The sequence below is a fragment of the Tachyglossus aculeatus genome, chromosome 6 (assembly GCF_015852505.1).
Source record: "Tachyglossus aculeatus isolate mTacAcu1 chromosome 6, mTacAcu1.pri, whole genome shotgun sequence".
NCBI classification, from domain to species: Eukaryota; Metazoa; Chordata; class Mammalia; order Monotremata; family Tachyglossidae; genus Tachyglossus; species Tachyglossus aculeatus.
Window position 1 is genome coordinate 38,114,854 of NC_052071.1, and position 22,409 is coordinate 38,137,262.

General features: G+C 43.6%; 1 protein-coding gene across 1 annotated transcript; it reads right to left on the reverse strand.

Moving 5' to 3' along the window:
• Window positions 1-7,684: 7,684 nt before the first annotated feature.
• On the reverse strand, window positions 7,685-21,784 carry CCNQ (cyclin Q). The gene is made up of 5 exons (XM_038748569.1): window positions 21,652-21,784; window positions 16,039-16,222; window positions 13,325-13,457; window positions 11,688-11,915; window positions 7,685-8,322 (listed from the first exon to the last, which is right to left on the reverse strand). Exons 1-5 carry the CDS (start codon window positions 21,749-21,751, stop codon window positions 8,233-8,235), a joined length of 735 nt encoding a protein of 244 aa, XP_038604497.1. The 5' UTR covers window positions 21,752-21,784; the 3' UTR covers window positions 7,685-8,232.
• Between the last annotated feature and the right edge of the window lie 625 nt (window positions 21,785-22,409).

Consider the following 22,409-nt stretch of genomic DNA (forward strand, 5'->3'; position numbering starts at 1 on the left):
CATAACGGACTTACAGTCTAGAGGGGGAGACCGACATAAATATGAATAATGTATAAATTATATATTATTGTATAATTATATTATTATGTATTATATAATTATAGTTAAAACATAATTTAAAGGTATGATATAATTACAAGCTAGACACAAGCCAATCAGATTGGACACAGTCCATCCCACATGGGGTCTGCAGTCTTCTTATTTTATAGATGAGGGAACGGAGGCACATAAGTTAAGTGATGTGCCCAAGGGGAAGAGCTGGGATTAGAACCCAGGTCCTTCTGACTCTAACCACTAGGCCATGCTTCTTCTCATACATCATCAAAGTGCTTGATATCAAAGTGCTTAGGGGGCAGAGAGTCATGTGCACAGGTGACACAGAAAGGAGAGACAATAAGATCAGAGAAATGGGAGGTTATTCAGAGGAGGCTTCCTGGAGGAGATGTGGTTTTAGAAGGGCCTTGAAGATGGGAAGAGTGGTAGTCTGTTGAATATGAATGGGTGGTCCCATGTAGGAGAGAGGACGTGACCCAATAGTTAACGACAAGACAGATGAGACCTAGGTAAAGTATGTGTTTACCAACTGTTATACTTTACTCGCCTAAGCGCTTAGTGGAGTGCACTGTACACACCAAGTTCTCAATAAATACAATTGATTGATCGATTACAGTAGATAGATTGGATATTAGAGGTGTCAGGATAGGGAACTAGACAGTCTCTGGAAACCCCTTCCGGCCCTTTAATTCTATATTCTATTAAATGGACAATTATTTTCACTTGCTTCTAATATAAAAAACGGAATCCTAAAGCAAGCAATTATAAATTCATTCTTCTACTTATAGCCATACAATTACGGACAGCGCTGCTAACAAAAGTGATTAAAATTTATACTCTGTTTGCAAATAGCTAAGCAGTTATTGCCCCAGCCAATGTGGGTCAACATATTTACAGTCATCATTACATTATCAGCAAAGCTGTGCATTAACCGACTGAGCTCTGAAAAGACCCCTATTTGTACGTTCAAAATAATGATAAATTTCCTTCTCTTTCCTTACTATTAGAATAGTTTAAAAGTAAGCATTCATAGAGAGGAAGGCCACCCAAAGAGGTTACTGTGATCACATCAAGTTGATCAACTATCCCAGTGATTTTAACTTAAGAATGGGAAGCAGCAAGACCTAGGGAAAAGAGCATAGGCACGAGAATCAGAGAACCTGGGTCCTAATGCCAGCTCTGACACTCACCTGCTAAGCATCCCTAGCCAAGTCCCTTAACTTCTCTGTGCCTCAGTTTCCTCATCTTTACAATGAGGATTAAACACCTCTTCTCCCTCTGAGACTATGAGCCCCACAGAGAACAGGGACTGTGTCTGACCTGATTATCTTGTATCCACCCCAGGGCTTAAGAAGTAAGTGCTTAACAAATATCTTTTTTATTATTATTACTTGAGCACCCCTGGCTTCAATAAGTACAGTGCTTAGTACAGTGCTCTGCACACAGTAAGCGCTCAATACGATTGACTGATTGATTGAATAACCAAAGTTTGAAAGGCTTTCGCCCCATGAATAGCTTCTGCTTTGATTTACTCAGTAGGTGGTTTTAATCTAGCTGCTGATCAAAATACTTCTATATCCACGGAAAACCTCAGTGTGATGTAATAAGACTCCCGCCTAGTAGTCCTGGCCTAGGAGGGTCTGAAAACTTCTAGCGACCTGTAAGTATTTCCGTTGACTCTAAAATCTTAGTGTATTATTTGTATTTCCCTCTCTGGCATAAACACCACAAAAAACAACATGGCCTAATGGCTACAGCATGGGCCTGGGTGTCTGAAGGATCTGGATACGAATCCCTCCTCCGCTACTTGCCTGCTGTGTGACCTTGGGCAAGTCACTTAATTTCTCTGTGCCTTAGTTACCTCATCTCTTAAAGGGGGATTAAGACTGGAGGTTCCATATGGGACATGGACAGTGTCCAACCTAACTTGCATTAGCGCTTAAATGCCAAAAAAAGATTGACATAACTATAGGATTGATATTCCAGAAATGCCGCTGCAAGTGGGAGAAAAAAATGAAAAATGAAATAGGATTGACAAGTGACTAAGAAGCAGCCAACCCTATTTTGGAAAAAAAAATATTTACAACTTGTGCCAAAATAGTAAGAGTTTTTAAAAGAAATTAAAAGCTGCACTTTTAGGCAAAAGGCAGAAGGAGTTCATTAATTCATTCAGGTGTATTTATTGAGCACTTATTGTGTGCAGAGCACTGTACTAAGCACTTGGGAAGTACAAATCGGCAACACATAGAGATGGTCCCTACCCAACAATGAGCTCACAGTCTAGAAGGGGGGAGACAGACAAAAAACAAGTAGATAGGTGTCAATACCATCAGAAAAAATAGAATTATAGCTATATACACATCATTAATACAATGTAATAAATATGTACAAATAAAATAGAGTATTAAATATATACAAGTACTGTGGGGAGGGGAAGGGGGAAAGACGGGGGGGTGATGGGGAGGAGAGGAGAGGAAAAAAGGGGGGGCTCAGTCAGGGAAGGCCTCCTGGAGGAGGTGAGCTCTCAGTAGGTCTTTAAAGGGAAGAAGAGAGCTAGTTTTTTAGTGGATGTGAGGAGGAAAGGTATTCCAGGCCAGTGGAAGGACGTGGGCCAGGGGTCAACGACGGGACAGGCAAGAACGAGGCACAGTGAGGAGGTTAGCAGCAGAGGAGCTGAGTGTATGGGAGTTGATTAGAGTCCAGTGGAGAATTAGAAATAAAAACAATTACCGGAATGATTCTAAATTGAAGCTGTGCAAATTGACACTTTTGTGGGACTCCATCAAAGAACTGCACTAAAGTTCTGATAGCCTAACACATCTTGTAGTTTAATCTTTAAGTACAGGGAGCAGGGATATATGTCATAAAATTCATACTTCCTCCCACTATATTCCCAATAATCAATATTTTATTCCTCAAATGCCCCCTAAATAGTATACTAAAGTCTAATATGTTTGACCACGCTTTTTTCTAAAAATAAACTATTTCCCAGAATTGTTCATTTCCAGTGTGAATTACATTGTGAATTGGGAGGAGTAACATTTCTCTGAAATATCAGTACTTGAGCTGTGGGCTCTGGACATTTGTTTGGTGGTAGGGCAGGGCGAGGTGGCTCTGTAAAATTCCCTTCCTTCATCTTACCCATTCCTAGCTTAGGGGTTTGCTCATCTGCTCTTTAGGCTAATTCTTAAGTTTTATTCGGCACCTACAAAACCTTAACAGTAAGAACTCCAGCAGAGAAAAGCCCTGGTCAAAAGGGTATGTTTCAGCTATGAATATCCCTGGTAGAAATGAAAGAACAGGCTGGTTTTGTGTTTTCTTTTCACAGGTCAAAGGGCATTGTTTCACTTTGAATGAGACAAACTACTGAATTTAAGAATCTTCACAAGCGGAGGCACTCAAGCCTCAACTTGAATTATACACCCACTGTATTTTTCCTCTTTCCCCTCTCTCCCTCCATTTCTTTATCAACAACAGTATTTACTGAAGACCTACTGCATGCACTGTTCTAGACCCTTGGAAACATACCTCTCTTCAGGGAACTCACAATCTAACGGTGGGGACAGGCAGACATAATTGTGAACCATACCACAGGGAATAGTAAAAGACTCAAGAATAGATTCAAATGATTAAAAAAAAACAAAAGAAAGCAATTAAAAACTAGAAGCTGAGTGATGAGGATGGCTAAAGTTTAAAATATGACCAGGAATGTGGGGATCAATGGAGAATGTCTCCTGGAAAAGGGTTTTGAAAGGGGACTGAAGTGGTTGGCTGGATTTGAGGTGGGGTTGGACTTTCTGCACAGGAGGAAAGGACTGAGAATGGGTTGGGAATGGGAGACCAATGAGACATACTGGGAGGAAGGAAGAGTGTGATCTGGGGTATAGTGAGAGAGGAGTAGAGGCGAGGATGGAGATAGCAGGAGGAAAGCCTTCAAGTCCCTGGTCAGAAAGTTTTATGAGAAAATAGCTGTTGGAGACTTGAGATTTGTTTTCCCTGTAATTATCTTCTTGTCACTCTCCTCCTCTAGCTTCTAAGCGCTGAGATAGATACAAGATAATCAGGATGGACACAGTCCCTAGTCCCACATAGGACTCACATTCTTAATCCCCATTTTAAAGATGTGGTAACAATCAATCAATCGTATTTATTGAGCACTTACTGTGTGCAGAGCACTGTACTAAGCACTTGGGAAGTACAAGTTGGCAACATATAGAGACAGTCCCTACCCAGCAGTGGGCTCACAATCTAGAAGTGGGCTCACAGTCTAGAAGTAACAAGAGACTCATCCTAGGTTACCCAGCAGATAAATGGAGGAGCCAGGATTAGAACCCAGGTCCTCTGAGTCTCAGGCCTATGCTCTTTCCACTAGGCCACTTCAAATCACCTCTTGCTCCTCTTTCGCTCTCCATTTACCCATTTCCCTACTGGTCAGCTATTCCTGTCTGTGGATGTTCCTCTTCCTATTTCCTTTGGGTTCCCTTCCTGCTCCTACCTATTCTCTTCCCTCTATCCCCTTTGCTCTTCTCCTCCCTGTAATTTCACACTTTCCTTCCCTGTAATTTTGTCCTTATTCCTCCTTACGCCACCCATCAATAATAACGGGGACTCACAAGCATCTTGCCCGTGGTGTTAGGAAGGAGTCGAGGCAATGGTCAGAAAAAGGAAGGGCAATCACTTCTGTCTCGGGCTGTTTACCTCCTCCACTCCTGCTGGAAAAAGGGAGACAGAAGAGGTAGAGTTGTAACAGAGTTCCGGACAGCCCCTCGCTAGCAGTTTGCAGACCAAGAAGCCAAAGACATGTTATGCTTCTTAGGTTGTGTAATGGAATGGCGTCAAAGGGTCGCATGAGATCCCAGCGCTTAGAACAGTGCTTTGCACATAGTAAGCGCTTAATACATGCCATCATTATTATTATTATTATTATTCTCTGGGCCTCAGTTCCCTCATCTGTCAAATGGGGATGAAGACTGTGAGCCCCCCAACGTGGGATAACCAGATCACCTTGTAACCGCCCCAGCGCTTAGAACAGTGCTTTGCACATAGTTAGCACTTAATAAATGTTATTATTATTATTATTATTATTATTATTATTTCTTGGTGGAAATTTGCAGAACCTACAGCAGGTACGATGTGCCACACTGGTTCCAGAGCCATGAAGCTCCCCTCCTAAGTCCCCATAAATATAGGCACCATTTCCAAGCCATGTGATTCACTAGGAGCTGAAGTGGAGGAAGGCTGAGGTTTAAAACAAAATTACTGAGTATTAGGAGTCTTGGCACCATAAGCAGATTTGACAAAGGTTAAGCCAGATGAAACTTGGGACTGCTAGGTAAAAAAATCTGGACCAAGGTTTGCCCTCCACCCCCAAAGCAGACCACGGAGCCAGAGAGGGTTATCCTAGATCAGGACTGCTGTTTGTGATTTGGGGGCTTGAGTTTCACAGCTCCCCCATCCAAAATACAAACTCTGGAGACACATGCTCTCTGTGTTCTCCAGGCTATTTTCTCCTCCAAATCAGGCCAGCCACTCAGTGGCCACGGTGGTCTCCATGCCAACCATACAGCAGCCAAGGCAAAAGCAATCTTATTTTCCAAACACTGATTACAACTAGAATGGGGGGAAAATGGAGGGAAATAACAGGCTAATGATTCACCAGTAATAGCTGATAAATCACAGCATTTGGGCCAAGCACTCAACCAGCTCTGAAAATGAGTAGTTGGGGCAAATAAAAAAAATAAATAAAATAAATAGAAATTGGGAAGTAGTAAGAGACTTTTACCTCTCCTTTCATTGGGGTCTCATCAATCTAGATTTCAGCTCACAGTTTTTGATTGCAGAAATATACTCAGGCTCCTGTTTATGAGCTATCCAAGAAGTAAATCATGGTGGAAGGCGACACTGCAAAAAGTGGGCTAGATTGCTAAAAACGTGTGTGGGAAAGGATTTGAATCTAGTCTCAAAGCTGGTCTGAATCAATTTTTCCATATAAAATAACCGAAAGCTCAAATGAATCTTAAATACAAAGATAATTTAGTACTGGGCCAATATTGCCCAACCAACATTTTTGAACCTTTAAACCCTGTCTGCAATTGCCCTCTCAATCATGTTGTTAACCCATCTGGAATCTTAATTTTATAGACCTTTTCATAACAGTATTTTAAAGTTTAGATGGAGGGTCTCGTTTGCATACAAAAATGTTGCAGACCATTTCTGCCCATAAATGTAACAATTTCAATAGATACTGTTTACTGTGGGCAGGGAACATTTCTACCAATTCTATTGTATTGAACTCTCCCAAGCACTTAGAACAGTGCTCTACATGCAGTAAATGCTCAAAAAATGCCATTGGTTGATATAAAACACTTCTAAATAAGCATCAGTAACATTCACAAGACACTCTTTTCTTTCTTTCCCTCCCCTCTAAACACCCCCCACAAAAAAAAAACCAAAAAAATGAAATCAAAGCTACAAATTTTATACTTGGGGCATATTTTAAGTAGGAATGAGAAAAGATTCATTATCTTCTGATAAGCTTCTGAGCTTTTAATTTTCTGCAATCAAATTTATCAAGTGCTTACTAAGTACAGATCATACAAAGCGCTTCAGACAGGGAAAGTATGAATAAATGAAATCAACAAATAATTCTCAAACCTCAATTTAGTCCATGCTTCAACTTTAACCCTGATCAAGTTCTCAACAGATTTTTACCAGATTTTACAGCAAACAGCTAAAGCCCGTCGGTTTCACCTCCTTTCCCTATCCTTGCCCCTAGATATGTGGCAGGTGTCAATTAGCAATAAACTGGTGGGAAGCAAAGAAGTGGTGATCCAAGAGCCTCAGCACAATCACATCCCTTAGATGATTTTACATCACCACACAACCTAACCTGTTAAAGCTCAAAGAATATAGGGCTAAATTCCTATGAAGTGACTTTCATTTCTCTATCACAAGCGAACATTGCCAGAAACACATTTATACAATGGGGTGTAAATTTATATTATAGGGAGTCAATGACATTTTCCAAATATATTAAATGAACAAAATTTGACAATCTGCATTTCAAATTCTAAACTCTTGTGAGGGATGGTCTAAAAGCTGTAATACACATATTTTAGCAAAATCCACACGTAATAGTTATGATGAAGTTTCCTAATAAACCTAAAAATGCTTCTGTTTCAGCTAGTTTAACCCAAATACTGATATCTGAATACTGACACTTTAATACAAATACTGATGGGGAAGCAGTGTGGCTCAGTGGAAAGACCACGGGCTTTGGAGTCAGAGGTCATAGGTTCAAATCCCGGCTCCGCCTCTTGTCAGCTGTGTGACTTTGGGCAAGTCACTTCTCTGTGCCTCAGTTACCTCAACTGTAAAATGGGGATTAAGACTGTGAGCCCCCCATGGGACAACCTGATCACATTGTAAACTCCCCAGTGCTTAGAACAGTGCTTTGCACATAGTAAGTGCTTAATAAATGCCATTATTATTATTTCATAGGAATATAGGGAATGCTTTCAAATTGTACTTACCATTTAAATGCAGAGAAAATTAACGGCCCCGCCAAATAAAACCAGCCCTTATATTATCAGAATCCCACACAGAAGGAATAAAGAACACAAAGAAAAGCTGTCTGTGTTTATCCACACAATATTTTATTAAACAAAATAAAACGCAATCCATTTGTTAAAAGTTTACACTTCCTCAAATGTAATGAAGAAATACTGATGCTCTCAACTGCAGTGTGCAACCAAGCCAGAGTTCAAATACTTGTAACACACTCCTGGCACCTCAGAAGTCAAATGAGGGGTTTAAAGTAGTGTTTGGATTGTGGTGGTGGACTTAAGGTTTAAAAAAATTTACCTCTACGCAAATTCTACCTCAAGAATGTCAGAGAATAACCAGTTTAGAGGATAAGGATTTATGAAAATGACCGTTTTCTTGGGCATGCAAAACTGCTCCTCAAGTTCTAATTTCCTGTCACCAGCTTCCATGACAACTTGAAAATTCATTCCAGAAATTTTCCCCTCCTTCAAGAATTCCATCCTCAAGATTACCAGTCTTAGGCACATTCAAAAGAATAAAACCATGCCCTTTTTCATTCTACTGGGTCCGACCTTTAACAAGATAATCCGTTGCTGCTCTTTAGAATATTCCCTCCTATTCTGTTGTTTCTTATTAAGGAATTTCTGTGTCCAGGGTGTAAATCTGAATTAGGTCAGATACAATATTATCAATGACTGACTTCGTAAGGTCTTCACTAAAAACCTAAAAAAGAAGAAAAAATTAAGTTTAGGTGGATTTGCCTTTTATCCAAGAAGATTCAAGATCAATCCGGTGTTTCTGTTCTCTTCAAAATTCAGTTGTTTCCTCTTTGAAGGAAACGACTACAGAGGGCAAGTTTGGATTTTTGTACATTTGTTGCTAGTTTAAATCAGAGATGATCAAAAGCTTGCACTCTGGTATATTTGCTGGACTGTCTAAAAGGATTCTTCCTCTTCTAAAATGTGTGTCATAGGAGTACTTTTCCAGAAGCCAAATGAGTGCACTGCAGACAGCGGGTCGTCAGCAAAAACCTTCATTGGCTGCTCTTGCCTCTCCACATCAAGAAAAAACTTCTGACCATTGACTTTAATCAATGGTATTTACTGAGCACTTACTCTGTGCAGAGCACTATACTACGTGTTTAGGAATGTACAATAGAACAGATTTGGTAGACATATTGCCCTACCTCAAGGAGCTCAAGGAATTCAATCAGCTCTCTCTCCTCCACCTACCCTCGCTCCTCTCCCACTACATCCCGGCTCACCCACTTTGTTCCTCTCAAGCCAACTTACTTCACTGTGACTGTCTTTCTTATCACAAGACTTGTTCCTGTCATTCTTATCACCTGCTGAAATTCCCTCCCCTTCACATCTGGCAGACCACAGCTCACCCCATCCTCAAGGTCCTTCAGAAATCTCATCTCCTCCAGAAGTCTTTCCCAGAATAATCTCGTCTCTCCCATCCTATTTCCCCAACAATTGCAGCACTTCCACATTACCTGAGCACTTGGGTAGTTTCCCTTTCACCCCACCTACTGCAGGTATGTACATATCTTTACAGTCTACTGCTTCCTCCTATCTCAAAATATGGGGTCTGTCTTCACTAGACTGTAAACTCCTTAAGGGCAAGGATCATGTCGATCAATACAATTGTACTTTTCCAAGGGCTTAGTGCAGTGCTCTACACAGAAAAACTACTCAATAAATACTTCTGATAAAAATTATGCTTCCTCATTGTGAAAAATCAAAGAGCCAAAACACAGGCCACAAACAAAACATTCTTCTCTCTGTTGGAGTGAGATAGTTTATATGTGCAGCCTGCAATTCACTAACAAGGCTTCTGGGAAAGTATTCGAGTAACTTCCATAAATTTCAGAAGAATGCTTGGCAGAATTTAATGTAGTATTGCCCTAAAGAGTTCCAAATATTGTTCCAGATAATATGAAACATGGAACACACAGAGAGAAGAGGGGGAAGCCTTCCTCGAACTTAGAATGCAATCATTCCAGATGACGAAAAGGCTGTGACAGTAATAATAAAAACGGTATTTGTTGCACGCTTACTATGTGCAAAAAATATGTTGGCATTTGTTAAGTGCTTACTATGCGCCAAGCATTGTTCTAAGCATTGGGGGGGGATACAAGGCAATCAGGTTGTCCCACATGGGGCTCACTGTCTTAATCCCCATTTTTACAAATGAGGTAACTGCGGCCCAGAGAAGCTAAGTGACTTGCCCAAAGTCACACAGCTGACAAGTGGAGGAGCTGGGATTAGAACCCATGACCTCTGACTCCCAAGCCCGGGCTCTTTCCACTGAGCCACGCTGCTTCTCATAAGTGCAGTGTACTGTACTAAGTGCTTGGGAAGTACAACAGAAGCACAAGATGTGTTCCCTGCCCACCCGGGGATTATACGTAAATGAAGGATATGGACATAGAAATGTAAACACACATACGTACATACACGTGGGCTGAGGATGAGCATAGGTAAATACGAAGAGGTGTCTGAAGGGTTGATAAAGCACGTGATGAAACTCAGACATGAAAGGCTTCTTGAGAGAGGTGGGATTTTAGGAGGGTTTGAAAAAGGGGATGACCAAGGTCTGGCAGATTTGGAGGGCCCTAGGGATCGGAAGAAGGCAAGATCCTCCAACAGGCTTTCCCTGACTGAGCCCTCATTTCCTCTTCCCCAACTCCCTTCGGCATTGCCCCTGAACATGGATTTTCTCCCTTTATTCACCCCTCCCTCAGCCCCACAGCACTTATGTACATATCTGTACATACATATTATACATACATTTCTGTCTCCCCCTATACACTGTAAACTCACTGTGGGCAGGAAATGTGTCTACCAACTCTGTTATATTTTCCCAATCACTTAGTACAATGCCCTGCACATATGAAGCGCTCAATAAATATGACTGATTGATTAATTTGATCTGGGTAGTGACGAGAGCAGATAGGAAAGGAGGGAAAAACTATTGGAGGAAAATGGTAAGGAGTCTGCCGACTTCTGGCATTTAAGGAAGAGCACAGCACCTCAATTCAACTTCAGTAACCTGGTCTAGGGCAGTTCACCTGTCACCGTGGCTTCTCTACTTCAGAATCTGCTGGCACTTACAATGGGATGCCCTTTCAGAAAGGTCAAGACAGGCAAAGGACTTGGAGGTAAATTGCAAAAGTGAGGGTGAATATCAAAGATGCTACAAATAGTAGTAGAATTTATCATGTAAGAATATGCGGAGGACAGGAACTGTGGGGGACGGTGATGCCCCCAACAAGAAAAGCATGCGACATTCAGTTTCTGGAGTGCGCTCTTGGGGAACTCTCTCAAGGCTCATTTCCCTTTTGAAATGGAAATAGATCTCATTAGACTGTGAGCCCACTGTTGGGTAGGGACTGTCTCTATATGTTGCCAACTTGTACTTCCCAAGCGCTTAGTACAGTGCTCTGCACACAGTAAGCGCTCAATAAATACGATTGATTGATTGATTGATCTCAGAGGACGATGGCGACTTCCTCATAAATATACCTTTTGAAACCCAAAGTAAAAAGTGCTGAGTGGAGTTCCAGTTATTTAACATATGAGATTTTGTAAAAGGATACAAAATTTCATAACTCTTACATACCCTGCTTCTGCCTAGATGAGTGACAGAGAGAATAATGAATATGAAGTGACAGGCTCAAGAACAGAGGCCTGATGGACTTTCATCCTAAAAACATAAAAAAGCCTACGCTGAATTGAGAAGCAGCATGGCTCAGTAGGAAAGAGCCCGGGCTTTGGAGTCAGAGGTCATGGGTTCAAATCCCAGCTCCGCCAATTGTCAGCTGTGTGACTTTGGGCAAGTCACTTAGCCTCTCTGTGCCTTGGAGTCAGAGGTCATGGGTTCAAATTCCGGCTCCGCCAATTGTCAGCTGTGTGACTTTGGGTAAGTCACTTCTCTGTGCCTCAGTTACCTCATCTGTAAAATGGGGATTAAGACTGTGAGCCCTCCATGGGACAACCTGATCACCTTGTTACCACCCCAGCGCTTAGAACAGTGCTTTGCACATAGTAAGCGCTAATTTAAAAAATGCCATCATCACTTACCTGCCACCATGGTTTCTCTGCCTCAGAATCTGCTGGCACCTCCACCCCATAGCACTGAAGGGCAAAGTACAACACTGCCACAGCAATGTGCTGGGCCTGGTAATGAAGGCAGAGTGCTCCGTGGTAACTATCCTGGAGGAGTGCCCACGCAGCCACCGAGATGGGGGTTCGTTCCCAGCTGTGACGATTCATCCAGTGTTTTAAAGAGATTAGGTAGTGCAGCAGATACTGAAAAGACACAAACGGTGGGTCGGTTTTCTTTAATGGGAATTATTTCCTTTGACTCTGGCTCTTCCTACACAAAGTCACCACTTCGGGTTAACTATATAAATCTCCAACATTTATTCTTCCGAGAAAAACAACTTTCTAGTTCCCTCAAATCAATTTGGAAAGAAAGCCGAGGGACATGTCAGAAACTCTTTCAGGGCAGATGTGTACTTGAATATCAGCTGCCAGGCAGGCAGGAGTTTTAAGACAACTCCAGGGCCTTAATCCATTTGAGAAAAGAAATAAAGTTTATTAAATTCCTATTAAGACAGTGGCATCTGTCTCCATAGCTTTTCCACTGTTTCATGACCCTTCCTGAAATAACCAATGATTATTACTTCTTAAAACTTGCTGTTGGTCTGCCAGATATATACAAAGCATTATTTTCCCTGAAGAAATTGATAGATCAGAATTCTTTGATTGTCACTTACTATGTGTCAGACACCGTACTAAGTGCTGGGGCAGATACACGACAATTAGTTTGGACACAGCCCCTGCCCCACATGGGACTCATGGTCTTAATCCCCATTTTACAGATGAGGTAACTGAGGCACAGAGAAGTTAAGTGACTTGCCTAGGGACATGACAGCAGACAAGAGGAAGAGCGAGGATTAAAACCTGGGTCCTTCTGCCTCGAGCTCTGGGTTCTTTCCACTAGGTCATGCTGCTTGTCGCAGGCCTGGCTGCTTCTCGCTTTTTCTAACATATTCTCTAATTGCTCTCATTCCTCAAAGAATTCTTGGAAAGCTCAACTTATCTCTGCAATTGCTTAAATTGGTCTTCTTAAAAATAGAACTGAGTTAGAGGCATTATAGCTTTCACCATCTGTTGACCTATTTTGTTTTTCTGAAGGCCAACTGCATGGGTCACCTCAATTGGTAACATCAAGCACAGGTATCAGTAATTTTTGCTTAGGAAGAGAGCTAGTTGCTCTTCTGAAAAGTTGCCCTATGTTTCAACTAATCTACAGCTGTATATGAACTCTTTTAAATGGAATGCTGAATTTGTCACCTGCCCATCAGAGAACAGCTCTATCAAGACCAGACTCCAGGCCGGGACAAAGGTCGGTGCCTGGTATTTAAGCAGATGAAAAATACTCAACAAGACATAATTCAATAAGGGCATAAGGAAATTAAAATATGACAGTTGAGTGGGGAGGGAGTGGGAATTAGGGGATGGAGGGAAACAGAGATGACTTCCTGATTCCTGAAGTACTAATTTGGGATCCAAAGGATGAGATGATGAACTTTCAAGCTAAAGAACAAAGAGCCTGACTTCTTCGTCTTAAAGCCTCAACAAATGACCTCAGTGACGTGTTCCCCTCCTCTTCCAGCATTCCTTTTCCCACATGATAATTCCGAAGTACGTACTTTGTGTGGATGCTGGAAGGAGACCCGAAAACGTAAAACTCTTAGCATGAGTAGTTCACACTGAACGATGCTGTCTCTCAGTTCCCAGAAGCGAGAGTCCAGCTCCAAGGGTTCACTTCTTGGGTTCAAATACCTACATGGAGGAATAAGATGACTAGGATGTTTATGGATTTTCCCTCAGTTACTTCCCCATGATGGTACTTCTTCAGCTGATCAACATATGTTTGATTTTTATGTACCAAAAAGTCAGGTTAATCACGTAAGCTTCCAGCACACAACGCTTAAGAGTTTTAACAAGGAAAAGAGCTAAACTTGCATTTTCTTCTCTAGAAGGACTCCCAATATGATTCAGGGAAACACCATTTTTTTTAATCTATTTCCCACCTTGCCATAACATCAACCAAAAAGATGGTGGTTAAAATCCCTTTAAACCTGTTGACAACAAGGAGTTTTGTACCTCAATATTCGCAGCTTGGAATATTTTTAATACAAGCCCAAACCTTTCAGTGACAGTCTAGCTAGCTGCATAGAAATAGCAAGGGGTAAAGAGACACACACTGTAATAAAGACAAGGTCAATGTGGTAAATAGTTCCTTGTTCAAGTGCCCAAGGTTGTTCTTCTGCCAAACACTTGATTCTATACTTCGTGCCCCACCTAGACTGTAAGCTTGTTGTGGGCAGGGAACACGTCTACCAACTCTGTTGTACTGTACTCCCAATTTAGTACAGTGCTCTGCACACTGTAAGCACTCAAAAAATAGCAATGATTGATTTTCTCACATAAACAGAACCACCCAAATCCTACAAAACATCCTCCTTAACCACAATCAGGGTAGCCACTCATCTTCTCCAGTTACTCATAGTCCAACCTCCCCCTTCCCTCCTAATTAAGCCCCAACACTTCTTCTACTCTCTTCCCTGCTGTTCAACAAGCAAAAGTTAACAGAATCCCCAAACCCCTCCCTTCATCAGATCCCTGCCTGGTTTCCCCTCCGTTTATCTTTCTCCACACACTGAAGCTGTCACTCTTGGAAAGAAAAATTCCTTCATCATCTGTTCTCAAAATTAAAGGGCAAAGCAGTTTTCCTATAAGGCCCCAGTAAGTGCCTGTGACTGAATGGTGCCTAATTACTTTCCATAAGCCATTTCGTAACATTTGGGGACCCAAGGACTACATGAAGCAGAGAAGCAGCGTAGCTCAGTGGAAAGAGTCCAGCCTTTGGAGTCAGAGGTCATGGGTTCAAATCCCAGCTCCGCCAATTGTCAGCTGTGTGACTTTGGGCAAGTCACTTCACTTCTCTGGGCCTCAGTTTCCTCGTCTGTAAAATGGGGATGAAGGTTGTGAGCCCCACGTGGAACAACCTGATCACCTTGTATCCCCCCAGCGCTTAGAACAGTGCTTTGCACATAGTAAGCGCTAACAAAAATTATTATTATGATGATGATGATGATGATGATGATGATGATGATGATGATTATGATGATGATGAAGGTTTGGAGGGAAACAGAGCTGGGCTAGTTCTGACAAAAGTCCAAGGAAATCCTTGCAAAGAAAAATTAAGAGCAACAAGTAGGCAACGGCTCCATTCCCCCGATTTTTTTTCTGGTATTTGTTAAGTGCTTACTGTATCAATCAATCAATCGTATTTATTGAGCGCTTACTGTGTGCAGAGCACTGTACAAAGTGCTTGGGAAGTACAAGTTGGCAACATCTAGAGACGGTCCCTACCCAACAGCGGGCTCACAGTCTAGAAGGGGGAGACAGAGAACAAAACCAAACACATTAACAAAATAAAATAAATAGAATAGATATGTACAAGTAAAATAAATAGAGTAATAAATATGTACAATCATATATACATATATACAGGTGCTGTGGGGAAGGGAAGGAGGCAAGACGGGAGGGATGGAGGGGGGACGAGGGGGAGAAGAAGGAGGGGGCTCAGTCTGGGAAGGCCTCTTACTATATGCCAGGCATTCTACTATGCACTGGGTAGATATAAGCTAATCAGGTTGGACACAGTCCATGCCCCTATACGGGGCTCAAAGTTTTAATCACCATTTTACAGATGAGGGAAACTGAGGCACAGAGAAGTGAAGCGACTTGCCCAAAGTGTCACAGCAGACCAGTGGCAGAGCCAGGATCCGAACCCAGATCCTTTTGATTCCCAAGCCCGTGCTCTATCCACGAGGCCATGCTGCTTCTCAATTAACCCTGCATGGCCCCAGCTGAATCTCAAGTTAAACCACATGGGCACATAGGCGCCAAACTGGACTTGATGGGAGTAAACTAAGAGCAGCCTTCCCTATTGATAGATTCCATGCCAGGGTAGCTCTCCAATGGAAAAGAAAATTTCAAGTAGCCAATGTAGTCCCAATCAATCAATCGTATTTACTGAGCGCTTACTGTGTGCAGAGCACTGTACTAAGCACTTGGGAAGTACATGTTGGCAACATATAGAGACAGTCCCTACCCAAAAGTGGGCTCACAGTCTAAAAGGCGGAGACAGAGAACAAAACCAAACATACTAACAAAATAAAATAAACAGAATAGATATGTACAACACTAGAATGCCATCACCTGGATCAGATGTATTGTTGGAGAAAGCTATTTGATCTTACCCAACTGAACGTAGAGCACATATAGAAAGAATGGCATAATGGGATTGCACTGTTTGCCAAAATCAGTTCCAACCCAGCAATGAAAAAGTTACCTGTGTGATACATTAATAATGTCTCGAGTCCGCAGATGCTGCTCCTCTACTTTGCCTGCCAGGTAAATGGCAGACATGGCGACCAGATAAGGATCATATGCATCCAGGGTGGTCTCGCAGAAAAATTTGTGGTAAATGGTACAGGCCGTGGCGATGGGAATAGATTGCATTCCTAACTTGACGCCTATGAAAAAATAAGACATTTTTGACTTCAATTTGCATCTATTTACCCCTTACAACTGAATGGGACTGTACTATTACACTACTTCTTTTGGACTCCCCCAACTGCTGAGTACAATTTTCTTCTTATCAAATTTAATCTTCCGATTAAATGTGACTGACTGATTGATACTAGAAGTTATCTCAGGAGGGTTGTGGCCTGAGGGGGCCACTCTATTCCCCAAACTGCCACTTTGGCAATTCCTCGCTACCTAAGCACTTGGTTGCTGTTTTTTTCTGGTATTTGTTAAGCACCTACTACCTACTATGTTGCCAGGCACTGTACTAAGCACAGGGATAGATACAAGCTAATCAGTTTGGACACAGTCCGTGTCCCACTTGGGGCTCACCATCCTAATCCCCATTTGACAGATGAGGAAACATCATCATCATCATCAATCGTATTTATTGAGCGCTTACTGTGTGCAGAGCACTGTACTAAGCGCTTGGGAAGTACAAATTGGCAACATATAGAGACAGTTTCTACCCAACAGTGGGCTCACAGTCTAAAAGGGGGAGACAGAGAACAAAACCAAACATACTAACAAAATAAAATAAATAGAATAGATATGTACAAGTAAAATAGAGTAATAAATATGTACAAATATGTAAATATGTACAAACATATATACATATATATAGGAAACAGGATACAGGAAACAGGCACAGAGAAATGAAATGACTTGCCCAAGGTCACACAGCAGACAAGTGGCAGAGCCCACCCCTTTCTGCTCTCTCACCATAGGTCTTTGGTACCTAGGTTTATACTCTATTACCTTCTCCTATCTGTAATTTATTTTAGTGTCCCGCTCCCTGCAGGATCATATCTACTAATTCTACTGAATTCTCCCAAGTGCTCAGTACAGTGCTCCACACTCAGCAGGCCCTCCATAAACACTACTGATGGATGAAACTAGAAAATGAACAAAAATAAAACAGATGAGGATAAATGGCTTAATGTACGTGCACCTTCAGTCCCACTGAGAGCAGGTCAAATCTTTCTTTTACTCCAGTCGTATTTATTGAGCGCTTATTGTATGCGCAGCATACATGGCTTAGTGAAAAGAGTAAGGGCTTGGGAACCAGAGGTCATGGGTTCAAATTCTGGCTCCACCACTTGTCAGCTGTGTGACTTTGGACAAGTCACTTAACTTCTCTGTGCCTCAGTTACCTCATCTGTAAACGGGGGCTTAAGACTGTGAGCCCCATGTGGGACAACCTGATTACCTTGTTATCATCTACCCCAGGGCTTAGAACAGTGCTTGGCACATAGTAAGTGCTTAACAAATACCATCATCATCATCACTGTACTAAGCGCTTGGGGCGGTAGGAGAAACAGCGTGGCTTAATGGATAGAGCACGGACCTGGGGGTCGGATCTGATCAGTGCTTTGCACATAGTAAGCGCTTAACAAATGCCATCATTATTATTATTCCAATCCCGCCTCCGACATAAGCCTGCTGTGTGACCTTCGGGAAGTCACTTCACTTCTCTGTGCCTCAGTTACCTCATCTATAAAAAGGAGATTAATAGTGGGAGCCCCACGTGGGACAGGGACTTTGTCCAAGCTGATCAACTTGTACCTCTAGGCTGTGAGCTCATTGTGGGCAGGGAATGTGTTTGATGCTATATTGGTCTCTCCTAAGCGCTCAGTGCAGTGCTTTGCACACAGTAAGCGCTCAATAAAAGCAGCATGGCTTAGCGGCAAGAGCACGGGCTTGGGAGTCAGAGGACATGGGTTCTAATCCTGACTCTGCACTCGTCTGCTCTGTGACCTGGGGAAAGTCACTTCACTTCTCTGTGCCTCAGTTACCTCATCTGTAAAGTGGGGATTAAGACTGTGAGCCCCAAGTGGGACAACCTGATCACCTTGTATCTCCCTCAGCGCTTAGAACAGTGCTTTGCACATAATAAGCACTCAACAAATACCATAACGATGATGGTATTTGTTGAGCGCTTATGTGCAAAGCACTGTTCTAAGCGCTGCATCCACCCCAGCACTTACTATTCATTCACTCGTACTTATTAAGCGCTTCCTCTTTGCCAAGCACTGTTCTAAGCACTGGGGTAGCTATAAGGCAATCAGCTTGTCCCACGTGGGGCTTGCAGTCTTAATCCCCATTTTACAGATGAGGGAACTGAGGCACAGAGAAGTGAAGTGACTTGCCCAAGGTCACACTCTACTAAGTGCTTGGAAAGTCCAATTCAGCAATAGAAACAGCAGTAAAGTACCTGGCACCAGTAAGCAGTTACAAATGTCAGCAGTAAAGTACCTGGCACCAGTAAGCAGTTAACAAATGTCATGGATTAGTGGAAAGAGCCCAGGCTTGGGAGTCAGAGGTCATGGGTTCTAATCCCAACTCCACCACTTGTCAGCTGGGTGACTTTGGGCAAGTCACTTAGCTCAAGAAGCAGCGTGGCTCAGTGGAAAGAGCCCGAGTTTGGGAATCAGAGGTCATGGGTTCTAATCCCGGCTCCGCCACATGTCTGCTGTGTGACCTTGGGCAAGTCACTTCACTTCTCTGAGCCTCAGTTCCCTCATCTGTAAAATGGGGATGAATAAGAATACTAATAATGATGGCATTTGCTAAGCACTTACTATGTACAAAGCACTGTTCTAAGTGCTGGGGGATACAAGGCGATCACGTTGTCCCACGTGGGGCTCACAGTCTTAATCCCCATTTTACAGACGAGGTAACTGAGGCTCAGAGAAGTTAAGTGACTTGCCCAAGGTCACACAGCAGACATGTGGCGGAGACAGGATGAAGACTGTGAACCCCACATGGGACAACCTGATCACCTTGTATCCCCCCAGCACTTAGAACAGTGCTTGCCACATAGTAAGCACTTACCAAATGCCATCATTATTATTATTCTCTGGGCCTCAGTTCCCTCGTCTGTAAAATGGGGGTGAAGACTGTGAGCCCTACGTGGGACAACCTGATTACCTTCTATTCCCTCACCCCAGCACTTAGAACTTAGCTTAGCACTTAGAGAAGCAGCGTGGCTCAGCAGAAAGAGTACGGGCTTGGGAGTCAGAGGTCATGGGTTCCAATCCCGGCTCTGCTGCTTGTCAGCTGTGTGACTTTGGGCAAGTCAAGCGCTTAGTACAGTGCTCTGCACACAGTAAATGCTCAATATATATGATTGAATGAATGAAGTCACTGTAAAATGGGGATGAAGACTGTGAGCCCCTCGTGGGACAACCTAATCACCTTGTAACCTCCCCAGCGCTTAGAACGTAATAAGCGCTTAATAAATGCCATCATTATTATTATTATTATTCACTTCTCTGGGCTTCAGTTCCCTCATCTGTAAAATGGGGATGAAGACGGTGAGCCCCACGTGGGACCTTGATTACCTTGCATCCCCCAGTGCTTAGAACAGTGCTTGGCACTTAGAAAAGCAGCGTGGCTCAGTGGAAAGAGCCCGGGCTTTGGAGTCAGAGGTCATGGGTTCGAATCCCGACTCCGCCACATGTCTGCTGTGTGATCTTGGGCAAGTCACTTAACTTCTCTGGGCCTCAGTTCCCTCATCTGTAAAATGGGGATGAAGACTGTGAGCCCCACGTGGGACAACCTGATCACCCTGTATCCTCCCAAGCGCTTAGAACAGTGCTTTGCAAATAGTAAGCGCTTAGCAAATGCCAATTATTATTATTAGTCAGCGCTTAACAAATGCCAACATTATTGTTACTACTGAATGCCATGGATTGATCCAAGCAATTGGAAAGCGATTGGTGCAGGCCCAGCGGGCCCCTCTCCCCCAACCCCCTCGGGGCGGACACGTGCACGCGCGCCGGTGGGGGCACGAGCTTGGTGGGGGTGGGGGGGCGGGGAGGGGTCATTCATTCATTCAATCGTATTTATTCATTCATTCATTCAATCGTATTTATTCATTCAATCGTATTTATTCATTCATTCATTCAATCGTATTTATTGAGCGCGTACTGTGTGCAGAGCACCGCACTAAGCGCTTGGGAAGTACAAGTCGGCAACATCTAGAGGCGGTCCCTACCCAACAATGGGCTCACAGTCTAGAAGATTTATTGAGCGTATACTGTGTGCAGAGCACTGTACTAAGCGCTTAGGAAGTACAAGTTAGCAACATATAGGGAGGGTCTCTACCCAACAGCGGGCTCACAGTCTAGAAGGGGGAGATGGACAACAAAACATATTAACAGAATAAAATAAATAGAATAGTAAATATGTACAAGTAAAATAAATACAGTAATAAATATGTACAAACATATGTACATGTAGTGTTCCGCACAGAGTAAGCGCTATAATAATAATAATGATGGCATTTGTTAAGCGCTTACTATGTGCCAAGCACTGTTCTAAGCGCTGGGGGGGATAGTCATTCATTCACTCAATCGTATTTATTGAGCGCTTACCGTGTGCAGAGCACTGTACTAAGCGCTTGGGAAGGACAAGTCGGCACCATCTAGAGACGGTCCCTACCCAACAGCGGGCTCACAGTCTAGAAGGGGGTGACGGACAACAAAACAAAACATATTAACAGAATAAAATAGAATAGTAAATATGTACAAGTAAAATAGAGTAATAAATATGTACAAACATATATACATGTAGTGTTCCGCACAGAGTATGCGCTATAACAATAATAATGATGGTATTTGTTAAGCGCCTACTATAAGCGCGGAGGGGGGATATTCATTCATTCATTCAATCGTATTTATTGAGCGCTTACCGTGTGCAGAGCACTGTACTAAGCGCTTGGGAAGGACAAGTCGGCAACATATCATCATCATCAATCGTATTTATTGAGTGCTTACTGTGTGCAGAGCACTGTACTAAGCGCTTGGGAAGGACAAGTTGGCAACATACAGAGACAGTCCCTACCCAACAGTGGGCTCACAGTCTAAAAGGGGGAGACAGAGAACAAAACCAAACATACTAACAAAATAAAATAAATAGAATAGATATGTACAAGTAAAATAGAGTAATAAATCTGTACAAACAAATATACATATATACAGGTGCTGTGGGGAAGGGAAGGAGGTAAGATGGGGGGGATGGAGGGGGGGACGAGTGGGAGAGGAAGGAAGGGGCTCAGTCTGGGAAGGCCTCCTGGAGGAGGTGAGCTCTCAGTAGGGCCTTGAAGGGACTGTCCCTACCCAACAGCGGGCTCAGTCATTCAATCGTATTTATGGAGCACTTACTGCGTGCAGAGCACTGGACTAAGCGCTTGGGAAGTCCAAGTTGGCAACATCTAGAGCCGGTCCCTACCCAACAGCGGGCTCACAGTCTAGAAGGGGGAGGCGGACGACAAACCAGAACATAGTAACGAAATAAAATGAACGGAATAGTCAATATGTAGAAGTAAAACCAACAGAGTAATACATCTGTACAAACGTTGGGTCGTCGTTACCTGCCTCCATGATGAATCGACTCATTTTAAAGTGGACTTTGGCGTCCGGGGCCGGTTTCCCCTCCCCCGGGGCCTGCTCCGGCTCCAGGCCCGGCTCCATGCGGGGCCGCTGGGCCCACCACCCTCGGTCCCTCGGTCCCCCCCGACTCCTCAGCCCCCCAATCCCTCAACCCCTCAGTCCCCCAAATCCTCAGCCCCTCAACCCCTTAGCCCCCAACCCCTCAGCCCCCCAATCAATCAATCAATCGTATTTAATCCTCAGCCCCTCGACCCCTCAACCCCCCCGACTCCTCAGCCCCCCGACCCCACGACCCCTCAGTCCCCCAAATCCTCAGCCCCTCAACCCCTTAGCCCTCAACCCCTCAGCCCCCCAATCAATCAATCAATCGTATTTAATCCTCAGCCCCTCGACCCCTCAGCCCCCCGACTCCTCAGCCCCCCAGGCCCTCAGCCCCCCGACCCCTCAGCTCCTCAGACCCTCACATCTTCAGCCCCCCAACTCCTCAGCCCCCCAAATCCTCAGCCCTCCGACTCCGCAGCCCCCCAGGCCCTCAACCCCCGAACCCTCAACTCCTCAGACCCCCGAATCCTCAGCCCCTCAGATCTTCAGCCCCCCAAATCCTCAGCCCCTAAACCCCCCGAACCCTCAGCCCCCCGACCCCTCAACTCCTCAGACCCCCGACTCCTCAGCCCCTCAGATCTTCAGCCCCCCAAATCCTCAGCCCCTAAACCCCCCGAACCTTCAGCCCCCCGACCCC

Coding starts and splice junctions, on each gene's coding strand:
- CCNQ (XM_038748569.1), bottom strand. CDS start 21,751: ATGGAGCCGGGCCTGGAGCCGGAGCAGGCCCCGGGGGAGGGGAAACCG. Junction 16,223..21,651: donor TCGATTCATCATGGAGGCAG/GTAACGACGACC, acceptor ATTTTTTCATAG/GCGTCAAGTTAGGAATGCAA. Junction 8,323..11,687: donor CAGAGAAACCATGGTGGCAG/GTAAGTGATGAT, acceptor CTTCTTTTTTAG/GTTTTTAGTGAAGACCTTAC.